We start from the raw sequence: 27794 nt of genomic DNA, 5'->3' as shown, positions 1-27794 counted from the left end.
CCTCTTTCAGCTTTTGATTCACTCTCCTCCCCCCCTCCCCTAAGAATCCCAGCGCTAGCACCTAAGCTCGTTTGTGCTTTGAAAAGTGTATTCATCAAGTTACTGGCTTCTAGTGCATGTAATTTGGAAGCAATCTAGCTATACAAAACACAGCTCAATATATCTGTAAGTGCCTTTAACCATTGTGTGAGACTGTGCGTAAAGTTTGCTTAACAAGCTGCTTTGTGGGCAGCAGCATTGCAGGTGTAGGTGGTTTTCCAGGGCATATTTGTGCCTTCRTGGGCTTCTCCAGTGTCTGATAAGGCCTTCAGCGAAGGCCACTACTGTGACTTCTTGCCTTAGCTGCTTATTTTAATGAAATTTTCTCTGCCATTCCTACCACTTTCTCAAACTTACTGATGGGTACAAAAGCTATCTAGCGGGAGGCCAGAGTGTGATCAGATAAGTCTCAAATCTTTAAGACCCTATGGGGAGTATAATTAGGATGGATAGCTATTTTAATGGCATTGTGATAGATATCCTATCATATCACTTCAGCAGATCAATTTTGCAAAGTGTCTGAACAGCACCACTGGATTCCAGAATGGGCTTTCACAGCAAGTACCAAAAGAAGTAAAGAATTTGTGTATCTATGCACAGTGTGTCTGAAAGGACAATGAGCTTTTGAATTACAATCGGTGAAGAGAAAATTCAGGAATAATTCACTGGTCGGTGTTTTTGTTTTGCCTTTTAAACTAAGCAATTCTTTTCTGTTACCTAACTCAGAAGAGATGGAAGAAGGTTGTGAAAGGGATGTGGGACTGCAGCAAGAGGTCTCATTCTCCTTTTCTTTACTTGTGATCACTCTGACCATCTAGGTCACCTCTATGGGCTCCAACAGGCAACCTCTGGCCAAGTTTCCTGCAGTGTTTTGCAACTCTTCTGACAGAGTTGGCAGTAAATAACACGTGCCTGTGCACTGACCTCTCCCAAAATGAAGATTATGATACAGATTGTCAWAGGTTATCAGTTAAGCTGTGAACAGGTTGTCAGCGCAACACCTCACAAACTTGTTGTTCAGAAATGTTGCTTGTAGTCTGCACTGGGTGAAGAATGAGATGCTAGTGGGACTGCTCAGTAAATGCACTGTAACAGGTAGATTAAGACCAGCCTTCTGTATTGCCATKAATTATGCAATGATGGATGCAGTGTCTTTTACAACAATCCCTGGAGGAGCTGGGAGGGCGGGAGGTGACTGTCCTCTTGGGCCCTCAGCGAAGCAGCTCGGAGGCGCAGCAGAGCTGTGCCACTTAGCTCTGCCACGATTTCAGTCCAAAGTGGAGCTGTTCCCTGGTTATTCTGTTTTACTCTGCTGCAGTAAGAGCCAGTAGATGTGTGAGTATTTATATTTAGTGTTAGCCCTGATGGGGAAGAGGAATGATGTCTGTGCTGTGAGAGAAGTGTCCTAGGTAGAAAGCTGCTGAGCTAGATGTGGTGGGGACCAGTGCCAGTGGCTGCAGGAACTGCAGAATCATGTTTTTTCCCACTCTGCTGCCTGCAGACCTCTCTGTGGCTGCAGTAAGGAACTGAACTTTCAGCTTGAGGTAAGGAATACTTCAGTTTCTCAGCCTTGAGGCCTTGTAGCCTTTCTTGCCACCCTCTTCATCTTTCTAACTAAGGATCTGCTTTGGATCACAGGTTGCCATTTCTTCAATGTTTGTCCATAATAATTGGGTTGCCACCATTAATTAAATTCACCAGATATTTTTCTTCCTGGCCTCCTGCAGCTTTAATCTGAGACTTTCCATTTTCCTCTACATGGACACCATCATAGCCTGAGCAGAGTCCAATTTTCCATTAATGGACACAGCAGGCTTTTAAAATAAATCAGACGAAGGGTGGAGTCCACAGCTCTGGGTGCACTGAATGAAAGAGACAGCCAGACCCAATTCCCAGCACTGCACCAGCTTTTCTCTGTTTATCTTTGAGTTTATAGAAATAATAAAAAGTGAACCAAAAGAATAAAAGCACCTGAGGAGCAGCAGTCAGGGGCAAAACAGCTAACAAGGAATGAAAGAGGAAATGGGATCTGATAGTTCTCAATTTATCTATGTGACCAGTAATTTAAACTTTGATACTTGAAGTGTTCATCAGAGAATACATCTGAATGCAGTGGCTTGTGTGCTGCACTGACTGGTAGAGGTCTAACTGTGTAATATTGCTCAGGTTAGAGGAAATTGAAGATTGGGTACTAGACAAAAAAATAGTTTTTCCTTTTTCCTTGACATAGGTGGTTATCTTAACTCAGCTGCAATCCGTATATAAGTAAGATCATACATACGTAGCCCTGGAAGGCAGATGAGACGCTTATGACTAGGATTCAGGAAATACTAGTGAACCTCTTAGGCTCTAATGGGAGGTGAGCACTTTTCAGCTCTAGTTTTGGGCTTGAATTTTAATGTTTTGGGGTGAATCTTAACATTTGCCCATGGAAATACTCCAGTTTCTGATGGGCTTCCAATCTGTGCTGCTCACTGAAGGAAGATGTTCCAAGATAGCAGGGAGGACGTGCAAATTGCTCCAGAACGAGGTATTAAACATGAAGCTTTCAAACGCACTCTAGATGCTACTTTCCTGGGTTTTTTTGAAAGATGTGCAGCTAAATGCTTTGGGATTGTTCATAGGCTTGAACTGGTCCAGTTTTAACTGGAGAAAATCTTCACRACTAGGAGAGTGAGATTAGAACAGCCCACTGGTGTTTGGAGATGTGTTGGACTTTGTCCACTTGAAATATCTATACCATGCCTAGATGTCTCTTTAAAACACGTGTGCCCCTTGAGGAACTGCTGCGCAGTTAGTTTGTGGGCTGTGTCTTGGGAGGTTGGATCACAGACCCGGTGGTCTCTGAGTAGCTTTCGGCCTTGAAGGCAGAGAGTAGGTGACTACTGATCGTACCTCAGCTGGGCTGTTCAGGACTCTTGTAGTCCTCTCTCAGCCAGTGGGAGGACTTCTTCGACTGCTGGCGCTTGGTGAGCGCTGTTCACATGTGCGTTGTTCTTCAGGGGCCGACCAGGAGGTGGAGAGGGCCTGGGGAAGCAGCACAGTCTAGACTGTTAATCCACCTCGGATGGTAACAATTTAGTCATTTTTACTGCTGAGTAGGATGAGAGTAGTTTAGAAATGAAAGCCTTTTATCCAGATTTTTAAAAAAATTACAGCTACTATGTTTCTGCATTCGTTCTTGATCTTTCTTAACTAAAAATAAGAGCAGACTTCTTGGGTTGCCAGCAGAAAATATTAATGGAAACCGCAGACTCCCATTGTTTTCTGCGTATTTATAATTTTGTGAGACATTCCTCCCTCCCTTGAGCTGCGTCTCAGACTGTGCATCTCTGCAATTTTTCTAAGTCTATTCTTGGTGCTTGATCTCCCCTCCCTATCCAAGATCAGGCTGTTTGTCCAAGACAATGTTGAAAAGTGGAAGGGTGGGGAAAACTGTCCCAAATGTACTGCTTCGGCTAGCGAGGGAATGCCGTGCCCTGCTCCTTGCAGGGAGAGGGGGAAGAGACCAACACACAGCAGGTCTCTTAGGCTTACCATTTGGGAGGATTTTTTTTTCTTTAGCATTTCAGAAATACGTTGAGATTTGCCATCTCACCCGCTTTTTCATTTCATTTCTGTGTGTGTGTGTGAGGACTGGCTACAAATAGGAGGAGAAAAAGCTGAGGCCTGTGTACTCCCAAGGGTTGAACGATACTCAACAGATATAGGCAGAAATGTAAAGCCGAGTATGTGTAACCTTGTGTCTTCCGGTGTGAGAGAAGGAAAGACGACCTGATCCTGCTGCCGCAGTTCTTGCGCTGCGACAAAATGCCTTTGTTCTCCGTAAAAATCCAGGCAACTGTGTGGTCAAAATGAGCAATTAGTAAAACAGTAGAGGAGAAGCAAATAGTTTGGGGCAGTCCAGCTTTCTCCAAACTTTTTCTTGCTCTAAGCTGTGAGCCTCTGCAGGTGCTGGGGGAAATCTTGAAAAAGATGTAGATGCAATCTAAAAACTAAACAAACAAAAAAACCACAAAAAACCCAACAACAACAGCAACAAAATCCCACATCTTCTCTCCTCAATCAATGAACAGAATCTATCCCTGTTAAACAGGTCTCTGTGAGCACAGAGAACTTAATATTAGCTTGTAAAGCCCATAAACTGGACTTTATGTTGTTCCCCTCTGCTTCRCCGTCCTCTTTCGTCCAATTAAATCTCAAAATAACCCCTCCAGCTGCTGSTGGTGGGAAACAATATGGAAACTTCCCTTCCTGGTCTGCATGTGTCGAGAAGGAAAGGAGGGAAGAGAGTGAAGTCAAAAGGGTACCTCTTGGAGGCTGGGGAGGAAGAAAAAACTAAGGGCAGTTAGTTGCAGTGGCAGCAGTTTGGGAGCCCTGGCTTGCCCAGCATCTTCGTCGATGAGCATGAAGTACTCGCCGATGTTGGCTAAGGCAACGCGAGACTTGGGGGCTCCCTACCGATGAGCAGGCTCTGCAGCGTTTACCGACACGTTGTGTGCATTTCTCCAGTGTCAGCTTATCCGTGATCAAATCTGGAGATCATGCCAAAAAAAGGTAGAAGAGCAAAAAGAAGAGAAGTCACAAAGCAAAGGGCTGGGAGATCCTCACAGCAACAAGGACCACGAGAAACAAGGGGACGGTGTGTTATGACCAACATAGTACGCAAGGTTTATGATGACTGAGAGTGTCCCATGCTGGGGAAGGAGTTCCTTGGGTGCACTATCACATCGCAGGAGAAGAGTTATTTTCATCTTGTCTCTCCCTTTCCTTTTGCTAGCTTGTCCAACTAACTACTTTGTTAAGCATATCTGCTGCCAGGAGGGACCCCCTACCCCTCACCCCAATCCTATCGTTCAGCAAGCTGTAGGGGGGAAATTTTCCGTTTCCAGTAACATGATATACTGGTGTGAGTTCAAGACGTTGTAAGTTAACCACAATTAAAATTCATCTGAAAACTRGAAGGCTTCTAAAATGGTTTAAGGAATTAAGTCATGGAGCATCTGTCTAAACAGGGTAGTAGAGGTAAGGTACCTACGTGTTTTAAGGAGATGCTCAGTAAGATTATGGTGAGGTTTGAGTGACAGGCTAAAGGAATTCGCAGAAATGGGAAATTATTTAGAGCTCTTTAGGAAATAGAAATTGTTCACGTCTTAAGTCAGCAGCAACTTCTTGGCATTGCTTTTCCCTTGCTTTGAATATAWACAGTTCATTTTCCAGGATCACCATTCCTACTGTTTCTGTAGGACCCTGCGACTGTTAGTTTTAGGCTCACTAGTCCTGGTGTCTGCTGTTGGGTTCTGGATGATGCTTCCTGGGTTTAGAGTGAATGAAAAAGATGGACCCTGAGCTCATCTAGACCAGATCCCTAATAACACATGCCTGCAAGTACCAGAGCGGGGGCCCCCTGAGCAAGGTGGTTCCCTCCAGGACTTTATTCCTGAAAGTGTCTTATGGCAAAAAGCTTGATTTAAAACATATGTCTTTAATGTAATCTAGCATTAACTTTAATATATTCAAATTTAACTTGAATCTCTCCAAATATATTTAACTTTAAAACTCTCCAAGACTGATTCTCAGGCTAGGAGGAAGGAGAGGAGAGAGCATGTGCTATATGAGTAACTTCAGCCCAGGTAACTGCAGCGTCTGGTCAGTGATGTGGTTTGAAACATGAGTGATGCAGTTAGGAAAGGGCCTCGGCCTCGGGRCTGCTGGATGGGTGACTTTGGGTGTCCCGTGCAGCTCCCACGCCTCTTCGCTACTGTCTCTGGCAGGAAGGATGAATTTGAGTTTCTTGTAGCCCTTCTGCTATTGCCAGGATGAAGCTTAAGAGGTAATGGTCACCTGGGGTGAAATGGGAGCGTACAAGRGGTAGAGAAAACATCAGCCTGAAAATAGCATGGTGCCAATAGTCTGTTTTCCCATCTCAGTTCCTGTAATTAAAATAAGGCTTGTTCTCGGGCTGAGGCACTGAGTCTTTGACTGCATGTACGTGCAGCAGAGTCAGGACTGAGGGGTTCAGAAGGGCCTTTGCTTTGTCTGCAAGTTTACTTGAGGGGATGTTCAAAATCTCTTCATCTTTTCCCCCCCTGTCTCTGGGGTTTAAAGTGGAAGATGGATGGGTAACCTGAATTCAAAGAATAATCCCTCCCTCCTTCTCCCCTCCCTCCCCCCCCAAAAAAAAATCCCAAAGCGCCAAAGGTGCAACTTGGGACAATTAGCAGTGGTGCCACTGTTGTGGCGATTGCCCAGCCTCTCACGTCTCTAAGTAACTTATCTTTTCTAGTATTCAATGTGAGGCCTGGTATTTAAAATGACTTAGCATCCCAGGAAGGTGTTACCATCCTGTAATAAGCTATTCCTCACTGTTTCCAAAGACTTCTACTGTGCACCGCACACTGGAGCAATTAGCTAAGCTTGCTTCATTTAAAGACAGTGTAAAGTAGCCCAAAGAAGTCAACGCCTCTTTGCTAACAGTTTTGGAAAGTGATTAGCAAAGGATTTTTTTTTTTTTTTAACTGTATATTTAGTGTTCTGGAATCTGTGTAAATCTAGTTAATTTGTGTATTGCCACAAGTATCAATTTACAATTAAGGGTCTCCAACCAGACAGTGACGGGTAGAGGGAGGCAGCCAAACCCTTGGCAATTGTTTTATTAAAGTGGCTGTGGAATGGAAGTATGCAATGAAAGGGTGCTCTCCAGAGAGGCTGTCCAGCCTAACCAGGCGCTAGTGAAAAATTAGCTTAAACTGGGAACCCAGACAGGTGGCAGATAACTGGCTGTATTTGTACATGTGAGTGAATGGCTGAAGTTGAACTCAAATGCTTGGGCAGAGCCTGCTACTTGCTAGCTGCAACCCGTATGGCCTAGCTGTTAATTTGGCAACRTGTGGACTAAGTCCTGAACCCTTTAGATTCATACCCCTGGATGAGAAAGTTGCTCACCCCTTGTGCTTCTGCACACAAGATGTTCTAAAGCAGCAAAACCAGGGGCTTCATGTTCCAGAAAGATGCACTGGTGCCGAAAAAAAGGGGGTTTCCAGAATGGGGGGGGGGGGGAGAGGGAAAAAGGAAAAAGAAGTGGTCTGGGAGGGAAGAAAAGTGAAGATCTCAGCTGGAGAAAAGATCCTAGAACTGGGGGAAGCGCCTGGAGACAGGGGAGCTGCATGGAGACAGGCACTGGGGGTGCCTAAGGACCAAGGACTTGGGGAGATGCTGAAGACTTTTTGGTGGGAAACTGGAGCCTGAGGTTTCTCCTTTTAGTTTGCTTACAAGTATATATATACAATATACATATATATATATAWAAAATATACAATTGTATATATACAATAACAAGAGTTATTACTAATACTGCCATTGGCTTATTTAATAAGCAGCTTTATGTCCCAYGGCAAGACAAACCCCAAAACATTTGACACATACAACTGAGAGAATTGAATAATTTTACTTACTGTCATMGGTGGAAAAGACTCTGGGCTTTTCAATTTTTTAAAAAAATTTTATTTATTTATTTTTTTTAGAAAAGGAAAAAAAAAAAACCTCTGCATGGTAGAGTGTATGGTATATAATCTCAAAACATTACAAGTGATATGGAATGGATTATTTCCCAGACTATTTAAAGTTGAACCTAAAATCATCTGTAAATCAACACTCATTACCATGTAAGACAAAGGCGAACAATCAGCATGTGGGTTTTTTTGTTTGCTTGTCTGGTACAGATTTCCTTGATCACATCAGCCAGAATTTTCCCAGGGCTGGGGAGAAAAGGGGGCAAATACTGCCTGTTGTCCTAACCCTAACAGTACTGACCAAGCTTTGTGCTTTGACATTTAGCATCATATGGCTTTACGTACGTTCCTACGTGAACAGTGCAACATCATCACCATCGTGTTTACTCCACATTCAAACCGTAACCGAACGTGACTCCGAAACCCTTCCCTGCCCCCAAAACAACAGCGAAAAGCAGGAAGCCTCCAGCAACCCGATTTCACCCCAGAAATCTGTGTAAACTGTACATCAGGGTTGGGTAGCAGCACAGAAGACGAAGACGTGGCAGCATCGTGGCAGCAAGAGCGGCTCTAGAGACGACTGCAAGATTCATTCTTCAGTCCGTATCTCGCACCCACTATCGCTTTTTCCCTGCAATACTATAAAGCAACACTAAAATATGAGTCCAGGATAAAACGCAGAAGCCTTCCCRGAAAGGCAAAGCTTCCCTTTAGCTCTATGGGGTCACTATTGGGAACAGCGCTCCGTCGCTACAAGCGAGTTTTGAACGGATCGCASGTGGTTTTGGCGGAAAAGGCGGCAGCACCGCACCTGCCGGCCGCTTCGGTTCGTAGGCTGGGCTGCTTCGCGGCCCTCCGGGGCTGCACGGCCGGGCCGGAGGGGAGCCGCGCGGGCGCCGAGCGCGCTGCAGGCTCGGCTGCTCCCGGAGCGGGGAGGGGGGGGGCTCGTCTCTCTGCCGCCTCTTCCCCCGCTCCTGGCGGAATGTAGCTAATTAATAATTGGGTAAATAGGAGTAACAGCGGCAAGCTAGCACAGCGAGCCTCCCCCTTTAGCTGGAGGGAGAGCAAGCGCATCAGCCAACCTCCCCTTTGTCCTGACACGCTTTGCGTCGCCTTTCCAGAGCCTACGGAGCAGTCATACACAGGCATTTCCCGTGCTAGAGCTTGAAAGTGTCAAAGCTAGTAAAGAAACCAGATGTTTCCTGGCCTAACTGAAGGAAATAATAAAAAMCGATTAAAACAAAAGCAAAAGAAAGTAAGCACTGGTGTGTTTGCATCCTCTGCTATGTCCCACTGCTCTACCTCCTGCTCACAAGCCCTTTGCACACGCTGAGCAAAAGCACTCCCAGGCTGAGGGACGCAGGGCTGCAGCTGAAACCTCAGGGCTGAGACGACGACGACGGTATTATTTTTTAATACCATGAATGTAAGTGTTGGGCTGTGGGGGGCGTGTTCAGGGCAAGGCTTGTTCAGTGAATCAGCATAGGAGGAGGTTGGACGTGGGTGTAAGGTCGCAGAATAAACCCAGTTTAATAGTGGCCTCAAGCACGGCACTGGCGTAGTGTATATACCATCACAGAGTTTGGATGAAAGTCTCCAACCTTTTTTTTTTTTTTTTTTTTTTTTTTTATTAATCTTTATCTTTTTAGTGCAATATAAAGTACTGCCTCTTGGGGAGTTGTTTTTCTTTTCCTCCTTTTTTTTTTTTTTTCAAGGTGTCCAGTCCAAGGTGTCATGGAAGCTGCAGGAAGTTTACTGTAAACCTCCAGTACTGAAATGTCTAAAGGAACTGAGCCTTAACTCAGATGGTCGTTGATTTTAAGTTTTGCAAAGTCAATTATAGTTTAAAAACAAAACAAAACAACAAGAGCTTATGTCCCTGCTGTCAGAGCCTTAAGACACCTGTTATACTGCTGAGCCCTACTCTTTTTTATTTTTTTTTAAAATAAAACACTGTTTTAAGATACAGCACAATAAATGTGCTTATTATGCACTCTAACATAGAGCACAGAAATACAACACTACAGAGTGCAAGTCTAACCATCTCCACAGTGGGAAAAGTGCGAAGGTTAAAAATATGCATGTGGCTTAACACAAGACATTTTTAAAAAACACGACATGGAAATCTCGTACTAATGCTTTCCACTTTATCACAAACACGAGTGAAAACTTATGGTCAGTTGCTGATTTTTTCTCTCGTAGTAGTAGTGTAACCCTTTCAAAGGTAAAACGTCRGAAAGATCAGAGAATTAAAAAGAAAAAAAATGTCCAAAAATGTTCCCATTTACCACTTTTCCAGTAGTTACGTTTTTTTTTTTAAGCAGTAAACACGTAAGGTCACCTTGATCTTCACCATCAGTAAGCGATATACTCTGAAACCACGAAGCCAGCCACCCGGCCTGAGACCAGTTCAGCGGCACACACGCGCGCGCGCACACACACACACACACATATGCACACAAGCACCCCACGGGAAAAAGTGCACTTTCAATTGCTGATACAAAAATAGATTGGCACATTCTTTTTGACACAGTGAAGATATCCTCTTTAAAAGCTTTTCCGCAACGTTAAGAAGTCCTCGTGTAAGTCGCAGCAGGTCGGTAGAAAAAGCACTAGGAGAATGCACTCGAGTGGGCTCTTGGGGTTCGTGTGATGGGGACGGGGGGGGGCAACGGAGGCTGCCCTTTAAACTTCTCTATGTCTGATTCAGGTAACCAACTTTTACATCAGTAGTCCCCACAGGTAGGGTCAGTTGCCACCCAGTTTCAGCAAACGTTAACCAACATCTCTGTCTTCAGAGAAAATACGTAAATCTGTCAAAGCTGAGAGTCTTAAGTCAGCGCAGTGTTTCCTATATGTTGTTGGAAAAACGGTTTTGGAGAGAAAAAGAGAGCGAGTGAAGTGTTACAAGTCTGCTTTCGCGTTTCCAGTAGTAACTGCAGCTCCCCAGAGCTACGCGGACGCGCTCCGGAGCCCCTTCTCGGCCGGGCAGCCAGCGCTAGGAGGTCTGCAGCAAGCGTCTGTAGTGCGGCATCACTTCGTGCTCCGGCAGGTGGAGCGCAAACTCCAAGGCCACCAGCACCGGGAACTCGAAGGCGATCAGCTCGCGCCGGTTCAGTCGGAACCTCTCTTCCAGTTTCTGCAGCAACAGCCATGTTAAAAAAAAAAAAAAAGAAGAAGTCTCCGTGAATGACTTTCTAGTAGTTTCTTGCAGACGACATTATTCAAGACATTTAAGTAAATAGGTGTGCACTGCTCTCACTAAACCTCTGCCTTGCTGAATTTGTATGGCTCTAACTGGAGAAAATTAGAGTTGTGGCTTTCTCCTCCTATCTCTGACCGAGCCTTTCTAGATACGCAAAATCAGATAGCATCAGCGCTGGCATACTCTGCTGCTTATTCAGAACTGATGATCTTTCCTTACTACCACTTTACTCAGCAAGATGCTTCTTTCTGACTGACCTGAATGGGCTAAGTGGCAGCTTATGACCATATAATGTTATGTTGCTTTGTGCTCCCCCTTCCTTCTACTGGTCAGTAGGTGATAAACTACTGGGCTGAATCGGATAGACTGATTTCCTACTGGAAACGCGGTTTATAAAGTTCAGCTGGACATGCTATTTCTCCTATTTTACTCATTCCATTTCTGGTAGACATGTCTTTTAATGATCATAGCAATTACCAATGCAGGAAGAGGAAACACCTAGCTTCATGAGCATATATCAAAATCCCTCGTGTAGTGGAATACAAGCTTCTTGCAAATGCTCACAAAATTCGTACTCCATCTGTAATCACAAATTTTCTTCTCAGCATTAGAATGTGTTAGACCCTCCTATTGGGGAAATCAGTCCCACTACAATTAGAGCTATTTGATTTTATTGATGCCTCAGAGGCAAAAGGTGTCACCTGCAACAATTTTAAGAACAGTAAGTAAAAAACTCTACTATCCTCAAGGGTGAGGAGATGGGTCTCATAGTTGGCTTTCTGCTGTAACGTACTAAATCTCCCATGTATTCTGCTATTTTCACCAGATTTGTATACTAGAAGGCAGCAGCCAGCTGTATGGGGATATTTTTCCCTCACCCTTCTCTTCTTATGGCCTCCCTGGCTTGCAGCTTCTCTCCCCACTGGGTCTAATGAAAAGCTCAGGGTGTCTTAAGGACGGACGAATATCTCAGGGTAGCAAGAGAAGTCTGATCTTCAACTCCCACCCATTATTTTTTCTGTATTTTTTGAGATTATTCTAACAAACTGACTGTCAAACCATTTCTGTGACTGTGGCATAAAGGTATGAATCCACTTCTGCTCCCCAGTCAACTTCTCATGTCTCTTGAACTAAGCAGAGTTTGGTTGTAGCCAAGCACCCAGCTGCCTGTCCAATTTTCTCTACAGATACATGAGATATTGCCATTTTAGTGCTTGCAACTGCATTAGGGAATTGCATTCCCCTTCCTCTTTTAACCCTTTAATGTGGTGAGGGTAGAAGACCAACAGACTCCACAGAAGGCAAGTCACGGTAAAGTGTTCTCATGGAAGCAAGGTCCTATGCCCAAAAGCTTAATGTGAGGAATGAAATCCTATTACACTTTCCAAATTAATATCTGCATTTACCTTTCAAAGGAGAGTCCTTAACGGCTCTTAAAAAATATATTAAGGGAAAATGAATGCCCTGAAGGTTAACTTATGACTTGTATCAGGTAAGACAATATCTTGACACTACGCTGTTCAGTGTCACCAAGCAAGCTCCTCACTCCTCTGTAGAGACATTGGTCACTACCACTTCCACATAAATGTATAATAAAGGAAAGTAGTCAGCTGGCTGAACAGCTGGAACCTAGAGGAGAGCCAAAACCACTGATAAGCAGGCTTGTTCAAGCCACATGCTGGCACATCTTGTGGAAGAAACACTTCTCGTAGAAGCCTAGCTGGAACCTAGAGGAGAGCCAAAACCACTGATAAGCAGGCTTGTTCAAGCCACATGCTGGCACATCTTGTGGAAGAAACACTTCTCGTAGAAGCCTAGGTGTACGTACGTCTATAAGATGCTTGACTTCATGTTTTCTGAGGTCACTGCCGATTTTGGCTGCTAAGAGAACACAAGCTCCAGCACAGAGCTTTCTGTTCTGCTTGTTCAGCTTGCCCTTGAGCGCGAGCTTCTCGAAGTACACGAAGGCCATGGCCACGGTAGGCTCTTCGAAACCACATTCTTCTTGAGCAAGCTTGCGCATTTCTCTCTTCAAGCTGCATAAAGAGACCAGACAAGGATGCTGTGAGTTGCATGTTAAAGCCTTTCTTGTTTCACCACAAGAGTCGTTCCTTCAGAGATGTCTGCTTAGTCAAGTGGGGGGGAAAGAAAGATGTAATTTACTGGGCAAATGTCCTTACACTCTGTTTTGGGGATTACATTTCAACTTCACTCTCACCCCCAATAAACAGCTGTAAGAAACTAGAGAAGCAACTAAGAAGTTTCGTTGCATTCAACAGAAAGATTTCATCAGAAGTCTTAAGCTTCATACAATTTATTTAGTAACAGCAGCTTTACTGCCTGTGATCTATAAGCAGTTTTACTGTTGGTTATATTTGGTCAAATTCAAATTAACAGTCCCTCAATGTGCTACAGGATTCTCTAGGTAACAAACACAGATCAGTATCCTGGACACCTCTGTTTGAGGAGTCAAACGAAGTTATCATTACTTCAGCAAACAAGTAGGTCTAGCCTGCTCCACTGGAAACATTGATGAAATATTACAACTTTACTGTGGAGATGACCACTTGTTTTGTTTCTTGTTGTGCTCTCTGAACAAGGCAAAAAAAATATTCAACATTTCTCTTTCTTCATCTCTTTTTAAGCTATGTACCATAAGCTCAGAGACATTTTTGTGGTTTTTTTTCTAGGTCTTACAGTAGAGCCCCCACTCAGTTTGCATTCTCATCCCTTCATATATTGTGTTTTACACCTGACTGGTACATGGTTGAATACATTTCCTTATTTTGCTTACTCAGGCCACTAATCAGAGTAATCATCTGACTTATTCAACACCTCCACAGGTGACTGTTCTCAGAAAACTGAGCAATATTTTGCTTCTCTTCACTTACAACAAACAACAAGTGCACTGAAACGCGAGGTAGCTGCATCACGTTGCAGCCGTATCAGGCTTTGCAATGTACCTTCGTATTTTACTGAGGGTTAACTTGATGTGAGGGAACTTCTCCTTAAAGGTCTCATTCATGTCCTTCTTGAGATCTGATGGCTTCACATAGTCAATGACTGTGGTCTGTAACAGATCAGCCAAGAGAAAACGATTCTTGCAGTTTGTAGCCAACACAACCACTCAGTACCACGCTCCCCGCTGCTGAAAAGGAATACCCAAAATGTGTTGGTCCTAACGTTTTGAGATAGGGAAAAGTTAAGTCTGACTTAGGGTAATAATTTCCTGTCAGAACAAGCGACCTGAAATCTGGAAAGACCGTTCAGCACAAGCCCCAAACAGCATGTGCCTTGTGAGGAGCCCTCCAAATATGAATGAGTTTAAGCTAAGTGTAGGTGGATAAAACCTAGCTGAGGAGTCTTGTTAAACCAAAACAAGTCACTACAGTAATTGATCCGACGACCAGATTTTGTGTGTGGCAATATGTGGAAACATATTGCCAGTTTCTTTCAAACTGATTAAGGAAACCTCTGGTACAAATTCTTCAGTATTAATATACATTTGTAATAAAATAGGCACCGAGCCTAAGTGGCAGGTATTTCAATTTAATGCAAGATACAAAACCCATCAGCCGAACAACAAGCAAACCCTTGCTTTGAGAATGTGCCAGTTCTCCTCCTGCGGCTCTTCTGCCCCTCGGAAAGAAGCGGAGAAGACCCCTGACTTCGGCAGCCCGCAGACAACCTGGTCCCGAGGCACGCGGCGCCTGGCCAGCTTCTAGTGTGGACGGGGGGAGAGCAGGCTGAAGTGTGGTGGGCGTCCACCACAGGCACATCCTGTGCTGCCAACTCCTAGCGGTGAGCCGGTGGGTGCCTCCCGTATGGATTACGTATCCTGCACTCTCCTTCTGGTAAAACAATGTTTTCCTTTCAAATTTCTGTTTATGATTCTCCTGTGTCATGGCAAAGGGCTGCTACCCCAGACAACAAGAGGCGGAAAGAGATGGGTGAAGCGCTTGCCGCGCGTTATGCCTTTTCAGGAGCCTGAGCCTCCTCGCTGCGTTATCTCCTCCCGGGAATCTGAAACCGCCAGAAGGACCGAGCGCAAGCCCTTGCAGCTTGAGGATAATTAAAATAGTGCACGGATGGGTCTGGGGGGGGGGGGAAGGGAATGGCTTGGGACAACTGCAGGCAAGCAGTCACACGCTTGGCTGCATCAGAAACGAGCAAGGAGGGGAGCAAAACACTATTATTTTTTCCTGTACTTTGTTTAGAAGCCATGATACTGAAGCCAGGGATAATCATAGGAATGTAAAAGAAAGCAGAGCATACCCCCCCCCAATAACATACAGCAGTGTTTGAGGTAGATGGATGCTGTAATGAAGAGAAAATGCGACCTCTTGCCACAGGGCACTGGTTTGGTCATGCACACATTTTAAATGTGGGCTGACTGGCACCCTGCTGTGCAACACGAGCACCATCGCCCGTGCAACGTGAGGACCATCACCTGTGCAACACGAGCACCATCGCCTGTGCAACGTGAGGACCATCACCCGTGCAACACGAGGACCATCGCCTGTGCAACACGAGCACCATCGCCTGTGCAACGTGAGGACCATCTCCTGCACAACGTGAGGACCATCACCTGTGCAACGTGAGGACCATCACCCGTGCAACACGAGCACCATTGCCTGTGCAACGTGAGGACCATCTCCTGCACAACGTGAGGACCATCACCTGTGCAATGCAAGGATCATCGCCTGTGCAACGTGAGGACCATCGCCTGTGCACAGCTGCACCCTGGCGGGGACCCCTGCGTGCCACGTGCAGCCCCATGACTGCCTGCTGCTGCCTCAAGGAACAGGGAGGAACGCGTGCAAGCTTCCCCCAAGACGCTGCCGCTTCCTGCTAGACAAGTCTTTGCCGTGCGAGTCCCGCTAAGGAGATCCAGACGAGAGCTCGCGCACGCTGCGCCTGACTCGCGCAGCAGCCGCGTGACGCCAGCGCGTTCGAACGTGGCAGCTCCCAGGCAGCTGTCTCCTCCCGCTAACCGTCCTCCTTCGCCGCAGAAGCACCCGCGCAAGCCCCTCGCCTCCCGCCTGCCTGGGCGCCGCGGCCTTGCCCGACTTGCCTCCGAGCCGCGGGACGGCGCTTCCCCGGCCTGCGTGTGCAGCGTGCGTGGAGAGTCAGAGGGCAAAAAAAGAAGAAAAAGGGAAAAGGAAGAAAAAGAAGAGAGATCAACTCAGTTACCTCTTCTGCCCTGTTTCAGACAAGGCTTCCAGCACCTTGTTTGCTCTACTGCTGCGAGTGAAGCAGGAGGCATAGGAACCTATGCAGAAAAGCAGGCTCCAAGGGTCCCCGTCCATCCGTCCGTCCATGCAGCCTCCTGCCGTGCTTCGCCAGGGCAGGAGCCTCCGCACCTCCGCGTGGCTCAGCGTGGAGCACGGACCCACTGCTCCCCGTGAGGAAGAAAAGCAGACGGACCGCAGGAAAATCTCTGCATGCGCAAGAAACCCGCCAGGGCCCGCTGAGACCTCGCTGGCGACATGGGAGCGCCGTGACCTAACCTAGCCCTATGCCGCCGTCTCGCCTGCTCAGCGCCTGCTTGTCTTTTCCCCTCTCCACTTTAGACCATCTCTCACGGCTCTTGAGCTGTCCGAGAGTCGCAGACGAAGCTGCCGCGTGGAGGAGAAGACACTACCGTATGCAGCGGGGATTTTTTCTTCTGCCTGGAATAATTCTGGTAGCGTCTGTACAGCTGCGCTGCCCAACACCGCTGCTCCAAATTTTATGAAGAGTCTGCAAACATTTCCCTAAAAGGAGCACGGCACGTTTCTAGGCCGAACGCGCTTTACCTTATTACCTCTAACGCCGTCCTCTGGGGCCGGCGTTCTGCACCTCTGGAGCAGCCGGACGCACGGCGGAGGCGCGGGGAAGTACCGGCCGACAGCTCTACCGCGCCGGGCCCCAGCGTCTCTGACCCCTGCCATCCACAAGGGTCTTGTTCCTCACGGCTTATTCGCACAAAACACATTTCACTTCAGTATTCAGAAACACTCCTTGGGGAGCTCGGTTCGTGTTCTCCGTATACAAAGCTGTCTACGCGTATTTTAGCTCGGCGACGGAAGTCGCAAGACAAATGAACCCCTTGATATGTGGTAGCGGACAGATGCCCGGTTGGTGTGACGGGTGCCGGGGCTGAAGTCTGCGCCCTGCACGCTTTTTGCAGCGCTGGCAGTTTTGAACTTGGAGGTTAGCTTGTGTGTTATTCATAAGCATTTTTAAGCAGCTGCTTTCTCATAGGAAAAGCTGCATATAGAGTTTCATAAATAGGGGAGGAGGGAGGATGCCTGATATGATTGGGAAGACTGGCAAGATGAAATATTGTTGAAAATAAATCCTACTTTGGCATGCTACCAGTTAAAGAGGATCTAGTTTTGGATGGCTCTATCTCCCTCCTAAGAAGGATGAATAAAATCAAAATAAAACACTGGAATGAAATCAAAGTTCTATAACAGCATCTTTCCAGGTGTCATTACCGCAAATCTACTCCGTACCAAACAGGCAGAAGACTTATATGTTTAATAGAAACACAACGGCAAGTCATCAGCTGCACGGCAGGCGAAAAGATGTCCACGGACTCTCCCCTTGTCTGTGCAACGCTGCCTGGCTACGCTGAGGTGACTACCTGTGCAGCTGGAAACTGTCAGTAGCCTAATGCATATGCTTATGTCTAAGGATGCCTGTGCACGGGAAATTCTCTTAGGGCAGAGGCTTAAAGTAACGAAGCAAAATGGGAGCGAATCCCTCCTTAATATAAAAATTAAACAAAAGGACAAGGAAGACTAAAAGATGATGTTTCCATTTTTTAAAAATTATTAACATCCAAGGACCTGAGAGTGAAATATTCAGAATTTCACAAGCAAAGAATCTCAAAACTGCCTCTCTGAATTAAAGTACACGGAACGACACCAGCTTATTTTATAGAGTTGACATGCTGAACTCCTTCTCAATTAATACATATGAATCACTGTTACAAAATACGTTTAGCGGAGTCTCAGTCAGATACAGCATCAAACGCACACGGCACAGAGTATCTACCACCGCTGTGGTCCTCTGCTCTGTGACTCCTGGCCTCGAGATCAGCAGGCGGAAAAGGAGCATCCGGGGGACGCTGCTGGAGAAGCAGTGCTAGGAAGGTGGTGACGGCACCGGAGGGTGTCCGCAGTAGCAGAGGACTCCTGACCTCGCAGCACCTCGTGAAAGGCCGTACGGGGGAGCGAGGGACCGAAGGCACTCGGGTCATCATGCAGAGTCTGGTTAGATTAAGTGGACTGGGCAGCGAGCACTTCTGATTTCAAAACCGCCCTGCACCACTGCTATTTGCTAATGCATTTACTCCATCTACTAATGCATTCACTGCATTTACCAACGCAGACCAGCTGTGCTTGACGCTGGCGCTGGGCTTGGCAAGCGCAGCCCACTCTGAGGAAACTGCAGACTTCTGCAACATGCTTTTTTGCAGGTGGCATACAGATGCCAATTTATTTTGACATTTTGACATGAATACACTGAAATTGTCATTAAGTACCAAAACCAGTTTTCAAGTGCATCTCCTGGGCACAGCTGGATGGACAGTGCAGGGATGTTATTACAGAAGAGTCACTCAGGTGCAAGATGCTACTAAACTGAGTTTTTTTACCCTTCTGCAAGTTTTGGCAGTATGTACCTGTGTTTTTATGTCACTGACAGAAACAGGGCTGCATGGGTCAGGCGGGTGTGTGCTGCGGAGTGAGTTTTCTCCCCTGCACGGAACGGATTTGTTTCTGCTCGCACGAGYGCAAGCACACCAGCGAGACCCCGAAGAGTCTGCACGTACACAAGTCGCCATGAGAGTCTTGCGAAGGAGCTACTGTTCTGTCGGACATATAGTGGGAGTTCCTGCCCCAGAGAGACTTAGGAATCTGCAAGAATTCCTATTTTAGCWCTATCAGCCAGGAAGACATCTGTTAAGCATGACATGATGTTTCCCTCCCCTCCCTCCAGCATGAAATTCTTCTCCCTCTTACTGTTTATATTGTGGTAGAGATTGTAGACTCTCCTACAAAGACAACCTAAAGTGAAATAATTTCTCCGGGGCAGACCAGAATTTAAATATGACTAATACAATTAACAGATGCTGCAGGGTGTGTGTTGGAAAATTATTTCAGTTGCCTTTTCTGAATCGTTCCCTGTCAGGCTGTTCGTATCACTTTTTGAAACGCTACAAGGAAGTTTACTTTTTAAAGCTAGGAACTTCACTGCCGAAAGAGGCCAAACTAAAAGCCATTCCCCTTCCCCCCAGCTATCTTTGTGGAGGAAGCTCAGCAAAGAGCTGAGGACTTGCGGTAAAAAACTTCTGCAAGTCCCGACTAATTCAGCTGTGTAAAACTGTAAGAAAATAAAGCCAATGCAAGTGATAAGAAACTTGGGCTCCAAGCGGCACGTCGCACAGGCTGCAGCGCTAACTGCACGTATTTCAGAGTAAAAACCAAAGAAGGACCAGAAACGCTGTGTGTCCTATACCTCGTGATAAAGCCTGCAGTATTTACGGACGCAAAATCCACAAGGATCTCAGCAGAGTTTTACCGGGGGGGGGGCGGAAATCCTGGCCCGAGGTAGCTCGCTGCGGCTGCAGAAGGAGCCTCCTGCATGTCCTACACCACTTGTTCCTATTCTTGTCACACACCTTCCCCTTATTAACTGCTCTCTGCATCCATAAGGCGGGGAAAAGAAAAATATATATATATATCTCTGGGCTTGCAGCTGCCAARCGCTAATGCGAAATGCAGCCAAGTAACGAAACTTTAATTACAAACTGCAGCTCTCCACTCACAACAAAACATTCAGTGCTGCCATCAAAGCCACTCTCAGCTGCTCCAGCGCGGGTGAGAAGTARTAATTAAAGCTATATTCTGTTCAGGACCGCAGATTGGCTTCAGTCTGCATACAGGAGCCCTAAATCTCTGCGGTCATTTTGCAGAGGGCTGTTAAAATGAAGATGGCTGCGCACRCTCTGGGAAAAAAGCCACAGGTTTCTCTCTGCCCTCGGACTGCAATTTGCCTTAATTGCAGCTTCCGCCGATTTTTATATTCCTTAAAGAAAATGACTTCAAATTGCAGTCTACTATGCTGCTGTTCACGCTGCTGTGAACGGCGGGGAGAGAGACCACCAGCCGAGTCAGGAAAGGATAAAACTGATGCGAGTAAAGTCGCCTGCGTAGCCAATATTAACCTGCTGTTAACCAGCTCAATGCATAAGCTCGCCTTACTTGCAGGCCAGGTTTCAAAGTCCTGTTCAAACCCAAGAGCTCCGGACGCACTGCAACACTACTCCCCCCCCCATCTAAAGGGGGCATCAGTGCAAAGGGAAATTTCCCAGCACGGCAGCGGGGGACACGTACCCACTCTTCAGCTTCTTGAAAAGCTGCTTAACTCCTACGTCGCCTCGTAGCTAGACTGCTTCACCCACGGGCNGAGTAAAGTCGCCTGCGTAGCCAATATTAACCTGCTGTTAACCAGCTCAATGCATAAGCTCGCCTTACTTGCAGGCCAGGTTTCAAAGTCCTGTTTAAACCCAAGAGCTCCGGGCACACTGCAACACTACTCCCCCCCCCCCCCGATCTAAAGGGGGCATCAGTGCAAGGGGAAATTTCCCGGCACGGCAGCGGGGGACACGTACCCACTCTTCAGCTTCTTGAAAAGCTGCTTAACTCCTACGTCGCCTCGTAGCTAGACTGCTTCACCCACGGGCAGGCCAGATCCTGGGACCCCGGATGAGGGAGCCCCTGGCACGGCCCCGTTATTCCCACCAATTTAAGAAACATACCACTTAACTTCCTCGAGCCCTCGCTGAGACTAAGGCAGCGYGGGAGTACTGACGGCTGGAAGTCAAGCCCAGGCAAAAAACCAGAATGCGAAACAAGACATTTCTCCAGATACAACAGTAGCTGACTCAGAGAAAACGAAAAAGCAGGAAGACCTCTCTCWATGCCTTTCTGGAAGATATAGTCTAGACAATCAATGACATTGATTTTAATAATTACCCCTGAAGTCCATTTCCCCCCTTAAAAATACCTAGTCGTATCTCTCCCACAGTGGAAACCCCCAGCCAGCTCCTTACCGCGAYGACAGTCCGAATGTGGACCGCAAAATGCTGCGGTTACCTGAAGCTGGCCCAAGCAAGCAAAAGAGGGGCATCAAACACCTGCCCCGGGGAGGAGACGGGGCGCGCGGAAAGCCCTCCTGGCTGCCTCACCCCACTGCGTCCACCTCAATGCCAATTTGCAAAGCCATCGAAGACTTCAGGYGATCTTAGAGGACTCCGATTTGCAGTTTAACGAAGGCTGGAAACACAAYGACTACTGCTAAAACTGTGCTCACTTTGGAGGCCAGTTAAGTTTAACAGCTTTTTTTTTGTTTGAAGGAAGACAGTGCCACGTCCATAACAACAACCATGTTAAAAGCTAACAAATATTCTCTGGAGCAGGCGTATCTGCCTAAAGGCAGGCACTTTGTGGGTTGCCAGCCAAATATTACTTGCTAATCCTAAAAGTAAAACTGGCTGAGTGTAAGCAGAAGGGAGTCTCAATTTGTCACTCAAACATTTAACCCCGATGCAGCTACAGAGCTCAGTGGAGCTTTCTGAGCAACACACACAAAATTCCTGCCAGTAGGATCAATGTGACTCCACATGAAGCACAAAAAATACACTTTTTTGAAGAAGGAGCACTTGAGAAAACTRTTATCAAATAAAGACCAGGGTGAGGGGCAGAAGAGAACCTATAAGGGCTGTATCTTTACATACATCAATAATTTCTTAACTAGTATCTTYATGGCCTGTTCCAGCTTAAAAGCAGCCATGAATAACATTTTGGGCCATTTATTTTATCAGCATTTCAAATCCTATCCTATCTGTGTATAGATAAAAGTATAAGTCATCATTTTGAAAAAAGAATGAGCTTTTTCCCAACTACTTTCCCACTACTTCAGATACGTAACTCAGATAGATATGTGCTAACATGCTTATGATTAYACTACATCTTGCAATATTTCTGCCAGAAAAGTACGCTGAATTTTAAAGACTTGGTGCAACTAATAAAAGGCTACAGACTCCTCACCACACAAAATATTGAGATAGAGCTCGTATAAAGGCACAATCCTGAGTCTGTACTATACAGTTATGAGCACTGGATATGGTGAAAAAYATATATGCTTTGCCAGTAATTGCTGCAATTAAAGGAAGGACTGTTCCATGGCAAAATAAATATTTGGGAAACAAAGACTCTACTAGACACTGAAGTTCTGTTCTGATGAATGAATGATAAGCATCAAAACACAATGCAATTTCAAGACTTTAAAAAAACYCTAATGGGTATCCTCCCATTTTGTAAGACATGCCAATTAGAGGAAGTAAAAATTTTCCTCTGAATGAAAGAGAATGAATGCATTGTTCGAACAAGCCTTTCATCTAAAACTTTTATGAAGTAGAGCAGTAATAAAAGCATTTACTTTTGCAATACCTCCATGAGTTTGTTTTTGCATGTCCCAGTAAGTAACTGGCATTTAGCACAAAGTATTCCAAACAGCTGTTATTAGCAGATTAAAAAAAAAAATCTTCTTAAAATAGGGCCAAATGCAACTCAGCATTCTAGATATTGTTAGCAAAATTGATCTATGGTACAGCTAGGTTTGCATACCACTTACCATATATGAAGGGAATATTAAAACCCGCTTATGTTTGCCACATGGCCATTGGGGATCGTCTAGAAGATTTGGGTCATATTCAACATAGTCCCCCAGGTCACTACCTATAAAACAATTGTATAYGTAAGAAGGGAATTAATTGCATCAGGAAATCTCTAGGCTTAACATAAATGGCAAAAAAGTTCACAGATAATGCACAAAATGATTGTCATGCAGGGTTTTTGAAAGAGTCTAAAGATTTTGAATATCCCAACTCTAACTCTTTCAATAATAATATAATTTGCAAAGATAAAGAGAACCTACAGCTTATGAATTATCTGGTAACTGTGAACTTGGGGCTTAGAGAACTGCAAAAGGGGTACACCTAGAAAACGGCAAAATTATATATAACTCCATAAACAAGCCCAAGGATTTAAGTCCGTCACACTAATGTGATTCCATACATCCTGCCATGCCCAGATGAGAGGGAAGTGAGCGGGAAAGCGCTTCTGACTTTTAATCCCAGCAACAAGTTTTCATCTGTTTATGCAAATRCTTTCACTTATTGCAATTAACATGCCAAAATATCCCAAGCACGTAGGGCTTCAGCAAACGTTTTGTGCCCAGTTGTGCAAACACAGCTCTTCCCACCCTAATAAAGGTCACGAATACGATTTATGCTTTCGGCTTACGACTGTCGTGCTGCCACTGTATATTTTCCGTAGCAAGGCAAGGCAACGACGAGTCGTGCGACGCCGGGCACACAAGGAGGTGCGCCGGCCGCCGTCAGCGGCTGGTAAGCTGACCACGCACCAGTGATCTTGCTTACCTAACTTCCCACGAGCTGCAAGCCAGCTTGGCTAAACAAGCACAGAACAAGGGCGCAAAAGGCGCCCCAAGATTTGTAGGATGTACGACATCAGCTAGAGACTATATTCGGCCTAATTTAAGCAAAAAAGGGGTAAAACGTGGCGTAACTCCACCAAATTCCTTCCCGATAACTGCCTATCACAAGAGTAGGCAAGGATATTARAACAAGCTGCTTAATGAGCTACCTGCATCAATGCTCCCCTGGGTGCTGTTAGCTCTCGCCAAAGACAGGCTACGATGGCTTGCGTTGCGGAACTGGGAGAAGGACGAGGTGGAGTCTATCGTGTTCCTCCGTGCTCCCAGAGCATTCGTTGGAAACAGGAACTGCGTGTAAGACACAGTCTAGAAAGAAATTCAAGATGGACAGAGAGTCACTCTCAGCCGCAACACGATTCATTTGGTGCATCCCCATTTGAAGCAAGGGAAGCCAAAGTGTGACGACTTTTTTTTTTTTTTTTAGATTTGATGGTTAGGCACGGATGAACATCAGTCTYCTACGTTTGCTGCAGTGTAGTCAGTTCATCTGTGCACAGAAGCTTTTGCAAATGCATTCATATCTTAAACAAAATAAAACAGCAAACACACACACACAAACTGTAATACACAGGATTTATAAAAACTCAAGGAGCAYACTTAGAAGTATTCCAGTTTGGTCCTGTTTTTCACTGGGCTTTCTCTGAGCAGATTTCACTCTCCTGCACAGATCAACCACAGGCAAATCAACTTCGACACTACTTGAACTTGAGCACTTTCTCTGCTATTTTTCTCCTTTAGGACTTTTGGGGGTCATATGTGAGGTACTAGTCTACAGTAAACATTGCTGGAGATCATCTGCTACCTACCAACGTGGACTAGGTTTGAATGAATAACTTGTGACAAAAATATGTTTAAAGGATGTACCAATTTTCTACTTGCCCACTTGGACAAAAGTAGATTATGCCTTACTTCTTATAGGTTTACTTTCCAAAATACCATAACATTGAAGAAAAAAATGAGTCTCAGACCCTAGACTGATTTATGAGCAGATCAGAACATGTATCACATAAAAGATGTGAGCTTTAACTTATATATAAGTAGGTAGAGTGTCCTCAAGAATTTACAGCCAATGGTCTGGCCTGTCACTTGTTTAGGTGAGCATTGACCTGGGACCTTAAAACAAATAAATGACAGGAGATTGGATGAACAAACTGTAAAAAACAAWTCAGGGTTTCAGCCAAAAGGTTTTCATTTATTAATAAAATTGTCTCTTTTCTATATATTTGCTTAAAATGAATCATTCTCCCTGAAGATTCATAATTACTTTTTCTATTCAAATGAATACACTCATAGATTTTGAAATACTCATTACGTTTGTACTAGTGTGTTCCTGCTCTTTTGGACAAATACACTGTTAACTAAAATTCATCTTATTAAATAAAATTGAAAGCAAATAAAATTGTACTTTAAACTATTACCAGAAATTATTTTCAAGCTGCTGTCAATATATGCTGCAGTGATACGCTRGAGCCAGGGGAATGCCGTGTGATTCAGTAATGCTTTACAGACTCAGATGTTGTCAGAGGCAGATTTCTTCAGGGAAACAGAGTGGCTGGCTTGGACTGCTTGGACAGTCCTCTTGCATTCCTGCTGATTTTATTTATAGGTTTTACATACTGTGCTTTAACTATTGTGTTGCACTATACATTGTAATTTATTTTCGTGTTTATATCTGTCATCAGTTACATCATGTTTTTGCCTTATTTCATAAAATCTGCAGACAGGGAACTGAAGCATTCCTACCTTCCCATCCGCTCCCAGCTCCACACCTTCAAGACCAATGATTTCTTTCAGACACACTCCTGCAGCGTGGCACTGACGTCCACCATCCAACTTCACATCCCTGGAGAACAAAAAAAACAGAGCTCAGTACCCTTTTCTTATGAGAAGCAGAAAACACCTCTTAATACACATGCCTTAAGTACCTTCCACCACATAAAGCTGAAATAAAGTAACAACAATAATCCAAACATATTAATGCAAAGTATTGACCAGACAACTTTTCCTACAGGCAGTGCTATGCTGTTTAAAATACTTCATAGCTGTAAGTCACATAAAAGCCCTACTTCTTACCAGATTGCACGTCATCTTCAACTCATGGTGCAAAAATCAGTTTCTAATAATTGGTTGCATTGGACAGGATTTGGAAGTAGGAGGGAAGTGGGAATCATATAAACTTCAGGTAAGACCCAGTGACCTAGTTTATACATTTTAAATCCATCTAATGAATAACCTACCCCTCCAGAGCAAATGTCTGTGTTTCCCTACGTTGCCGGTACAGAGAAACAGCTGCCTCGGAAAGCTGACGGGGGGAATTCCTGCTCGCCTAAGCACAGAGGGTGTTTAAAGCTGAGTGAAGAGGCTCTGCTCCTTGAGGCCGTCAGGAGGAATCCAGCTTTCCTTCTATCACCGCCGGACGGAAACTTGGCTATCTATTTTCAGAGGACTGATCCATATGACATTTTACACTTAAAGTTAAATGACATGCCTAAGAGAATCAGGCTGTAGCCCATGCTTTAGCCTCATAATCAGGATGACAGTGAAGATAAAAAAAAAGACTGTAAGTGAATTTATCTTCCACAAATGATGACTCTGTACAGCTCTGGGAAATTTATCTTGTGATATTTTGCTGGCTGATTTCCACTTAGGTCCAAGGGCATTCTCAACTCCGTGTCTGCAATTTGAATTAAGCATATGCTTAATCATCTCTAGTTGAGTAAGGTTTTGTTTAGCCTCATTCCAGTATCATTTCTAGGTGTGCGTGATCCAACTGATTTCAACAGCAACAACAACTTCAATTTGCTCAGATTAAAGTTATAAGTGTTCTCAAATGCTTCACTGAACCATGGCCTGCAAGTTTTTAACCAACGCCCGCAGTTGCTGCGTGAGAGGTGCTGMCAGCCTCGTCTTTCCTCGTGCAACTTTGGAGAGCCCAGAAGGCTTCTGAGAGCCAGCGAGGCAAGGGTGCGGACGTGCCGTGGCTTTGCTAGCCGCAAAGCGGGGAGCTGCGCCCRGGAAGCAGTCGGGACGGCTCTTGGGGTACGGCCAGCACGGAAAGGGCTGGCTACCCGGGAGCAGAAACCTCYGCCGCCAAGTGCTCCAAGACTCAACCCCTACGTGGTGCCACGGTCAACAGGCCCCATGGAGGAGGGACTGTAGGGAGGAAAAGTCAAACGCTAGGTTTAAGTTATTCAGATTACCTATAGCACCGAGGAGCTATGTAAACCAATATCCACTAGTAAAAGGTGTTTAAAAACACGTAATAGAAAAGATAATCCTTGCCAAAGAGGCCATTAAGTGAAGAAAATTTACTTCTTTTCCTCACTTTTGATTTCTCTGGGCTCTATTTTCCAAAAGCACTTTTTTTTTTTTTTGAACAAAATTTTCAAGGGATTTGAGCAGATGCTAAAAAGTTAAAATAAATCACGGTAACTTAATTTTACAACCTTCACTGAATTTGAGCAGGGAAAGCTTAAGGAAATTAAAAGACCCGGATGAMATTTCTTTAGGAGACAAAAAAATAGAGCCCATTTTCCTACAGACTTTGGGAAGTTATCCTGGTTTACACGCGTGTCATACTGAATATTCTATTCATGCATCTYATTTCCAAAAAGCATGTTGCTGAGAGGTGTTATAAACCACACTCACAGCTAAGCATATCATTTTGGTTGTCTGAGACTGAGAAAAGAAGAAAGTTTCTCCCCCTTAATACATTTCAGAGTTTTTCTGGAACTGCACTGCGTAACTTTACCTGGAGTATTGAATAAACAAGAATAAAAACAGGAAATCTCACCCTGTGCGTTTTATTAGTCAAGCATGGATTAACAGAATATAAATTGGATATTATTAGCTTTGGAAGTATAACATTTCTTTAATGAATCAAACGTATGTTTTGACGTGATCTATAAAGCCCCATGCAAGACTCCTGCTGGGCGCTTGCCCTTTAAATGACAGCAACAGTTGAGCACTTTAWCCTGTGAATAATTTAGGAGCTGATTAAATATTAAAAGGATTTCTAGATATATTAAAAAAAAMWCCTTCTACTTATTGCAAAAAKAATCTGGTTTAYTGTTATTTAGAGATGTGATTTTTTGTGTCTGTATTTTAGTGATTCCTAACCGTTAGGATTTACTCCACAAGCAAAGGCAGTTCATGAGACATCAGGAGAAAACTCTCTTCTYATTCTTCACTGGAAGCAATTTGTACTGGACGCGGGGACAAGGAAAACGACAGCCCTGGAAGGGACGTGCTRCCAGCCAGCCCAGCAGCGTCTCTCCCGCTGGCATCGCTGATTAAGGCTGCCTGCTTTAACTGATCTCTGTTTTCAGSTCCAAACTGCCACCRGGATTGCTAGAGCAACAACTCTATYTGCAGTTTACAGGGAAAGGAGGTGGAGAAGCYGGTGCAAAGACTCCTCCAACGGGCCAGTATCCTCCTTCTCCTCTCTATTCAGGTGTCAGCATGTC

The 27794-nt window shown here is 45.1% G+C and overlaps 1 protein-coding gene across 1 annotated transcript in view; it reads right to left on the bottom strand.

Moving 5' to 3' along the window:
• Positions 1-9455: 9455 nt before the first annotated feature.
• CABLES1 (Cdk5 and Abl enzyme substrate 1) overlaps positions 9456-27794 on the bottom strand; it is a 56467-nt gene continuing 38128 nt past the window's right edge. The window contains exons 6-11 of the mRNA XM_085319281.1: positions 25072-25171; positions 23478-23634; positions 22444-22547; positions 13719-13825; positions 12584-12791; positions 9456-10689 (exon numbers count right to left, since the gene is read on the bottom strand). Coding sequence (XP_085175407.1) covers positions 10549-10689; positions 12584-12791; positions 13719-13825; positions 22444-22547; positions 23478-23634; positions 25072-25171 — 817 coding nt within the window. The 3' untranslated portion in view covers positions 9456-10548. The remainder of the gene's footprint in view (positions 10690-12583; positions 12792-13718; positions 13826-22443; positions 22548-23477; positions 23635-25071; positions 25172-27794) is intronic.

This window comes from Rhea americana, unplaced genomic scaffold, assembly GCF_003343005.1.
Source record: "Rhea americana isolate MKP2758 unplaced genomic scaffold, rheAme1 scaffold_58, whole genome shotgun sequence".
Lineage (NCBI taxonomy): Eukaryota > Metazoa > Chordata > Aves > Rheiformes > Rheidae > Rhea > Rhea americana.
Note: the sequence above shows the minus strand (reverse complement) of the source record. Positions and strands in the feature narration are given on the sequence as shown.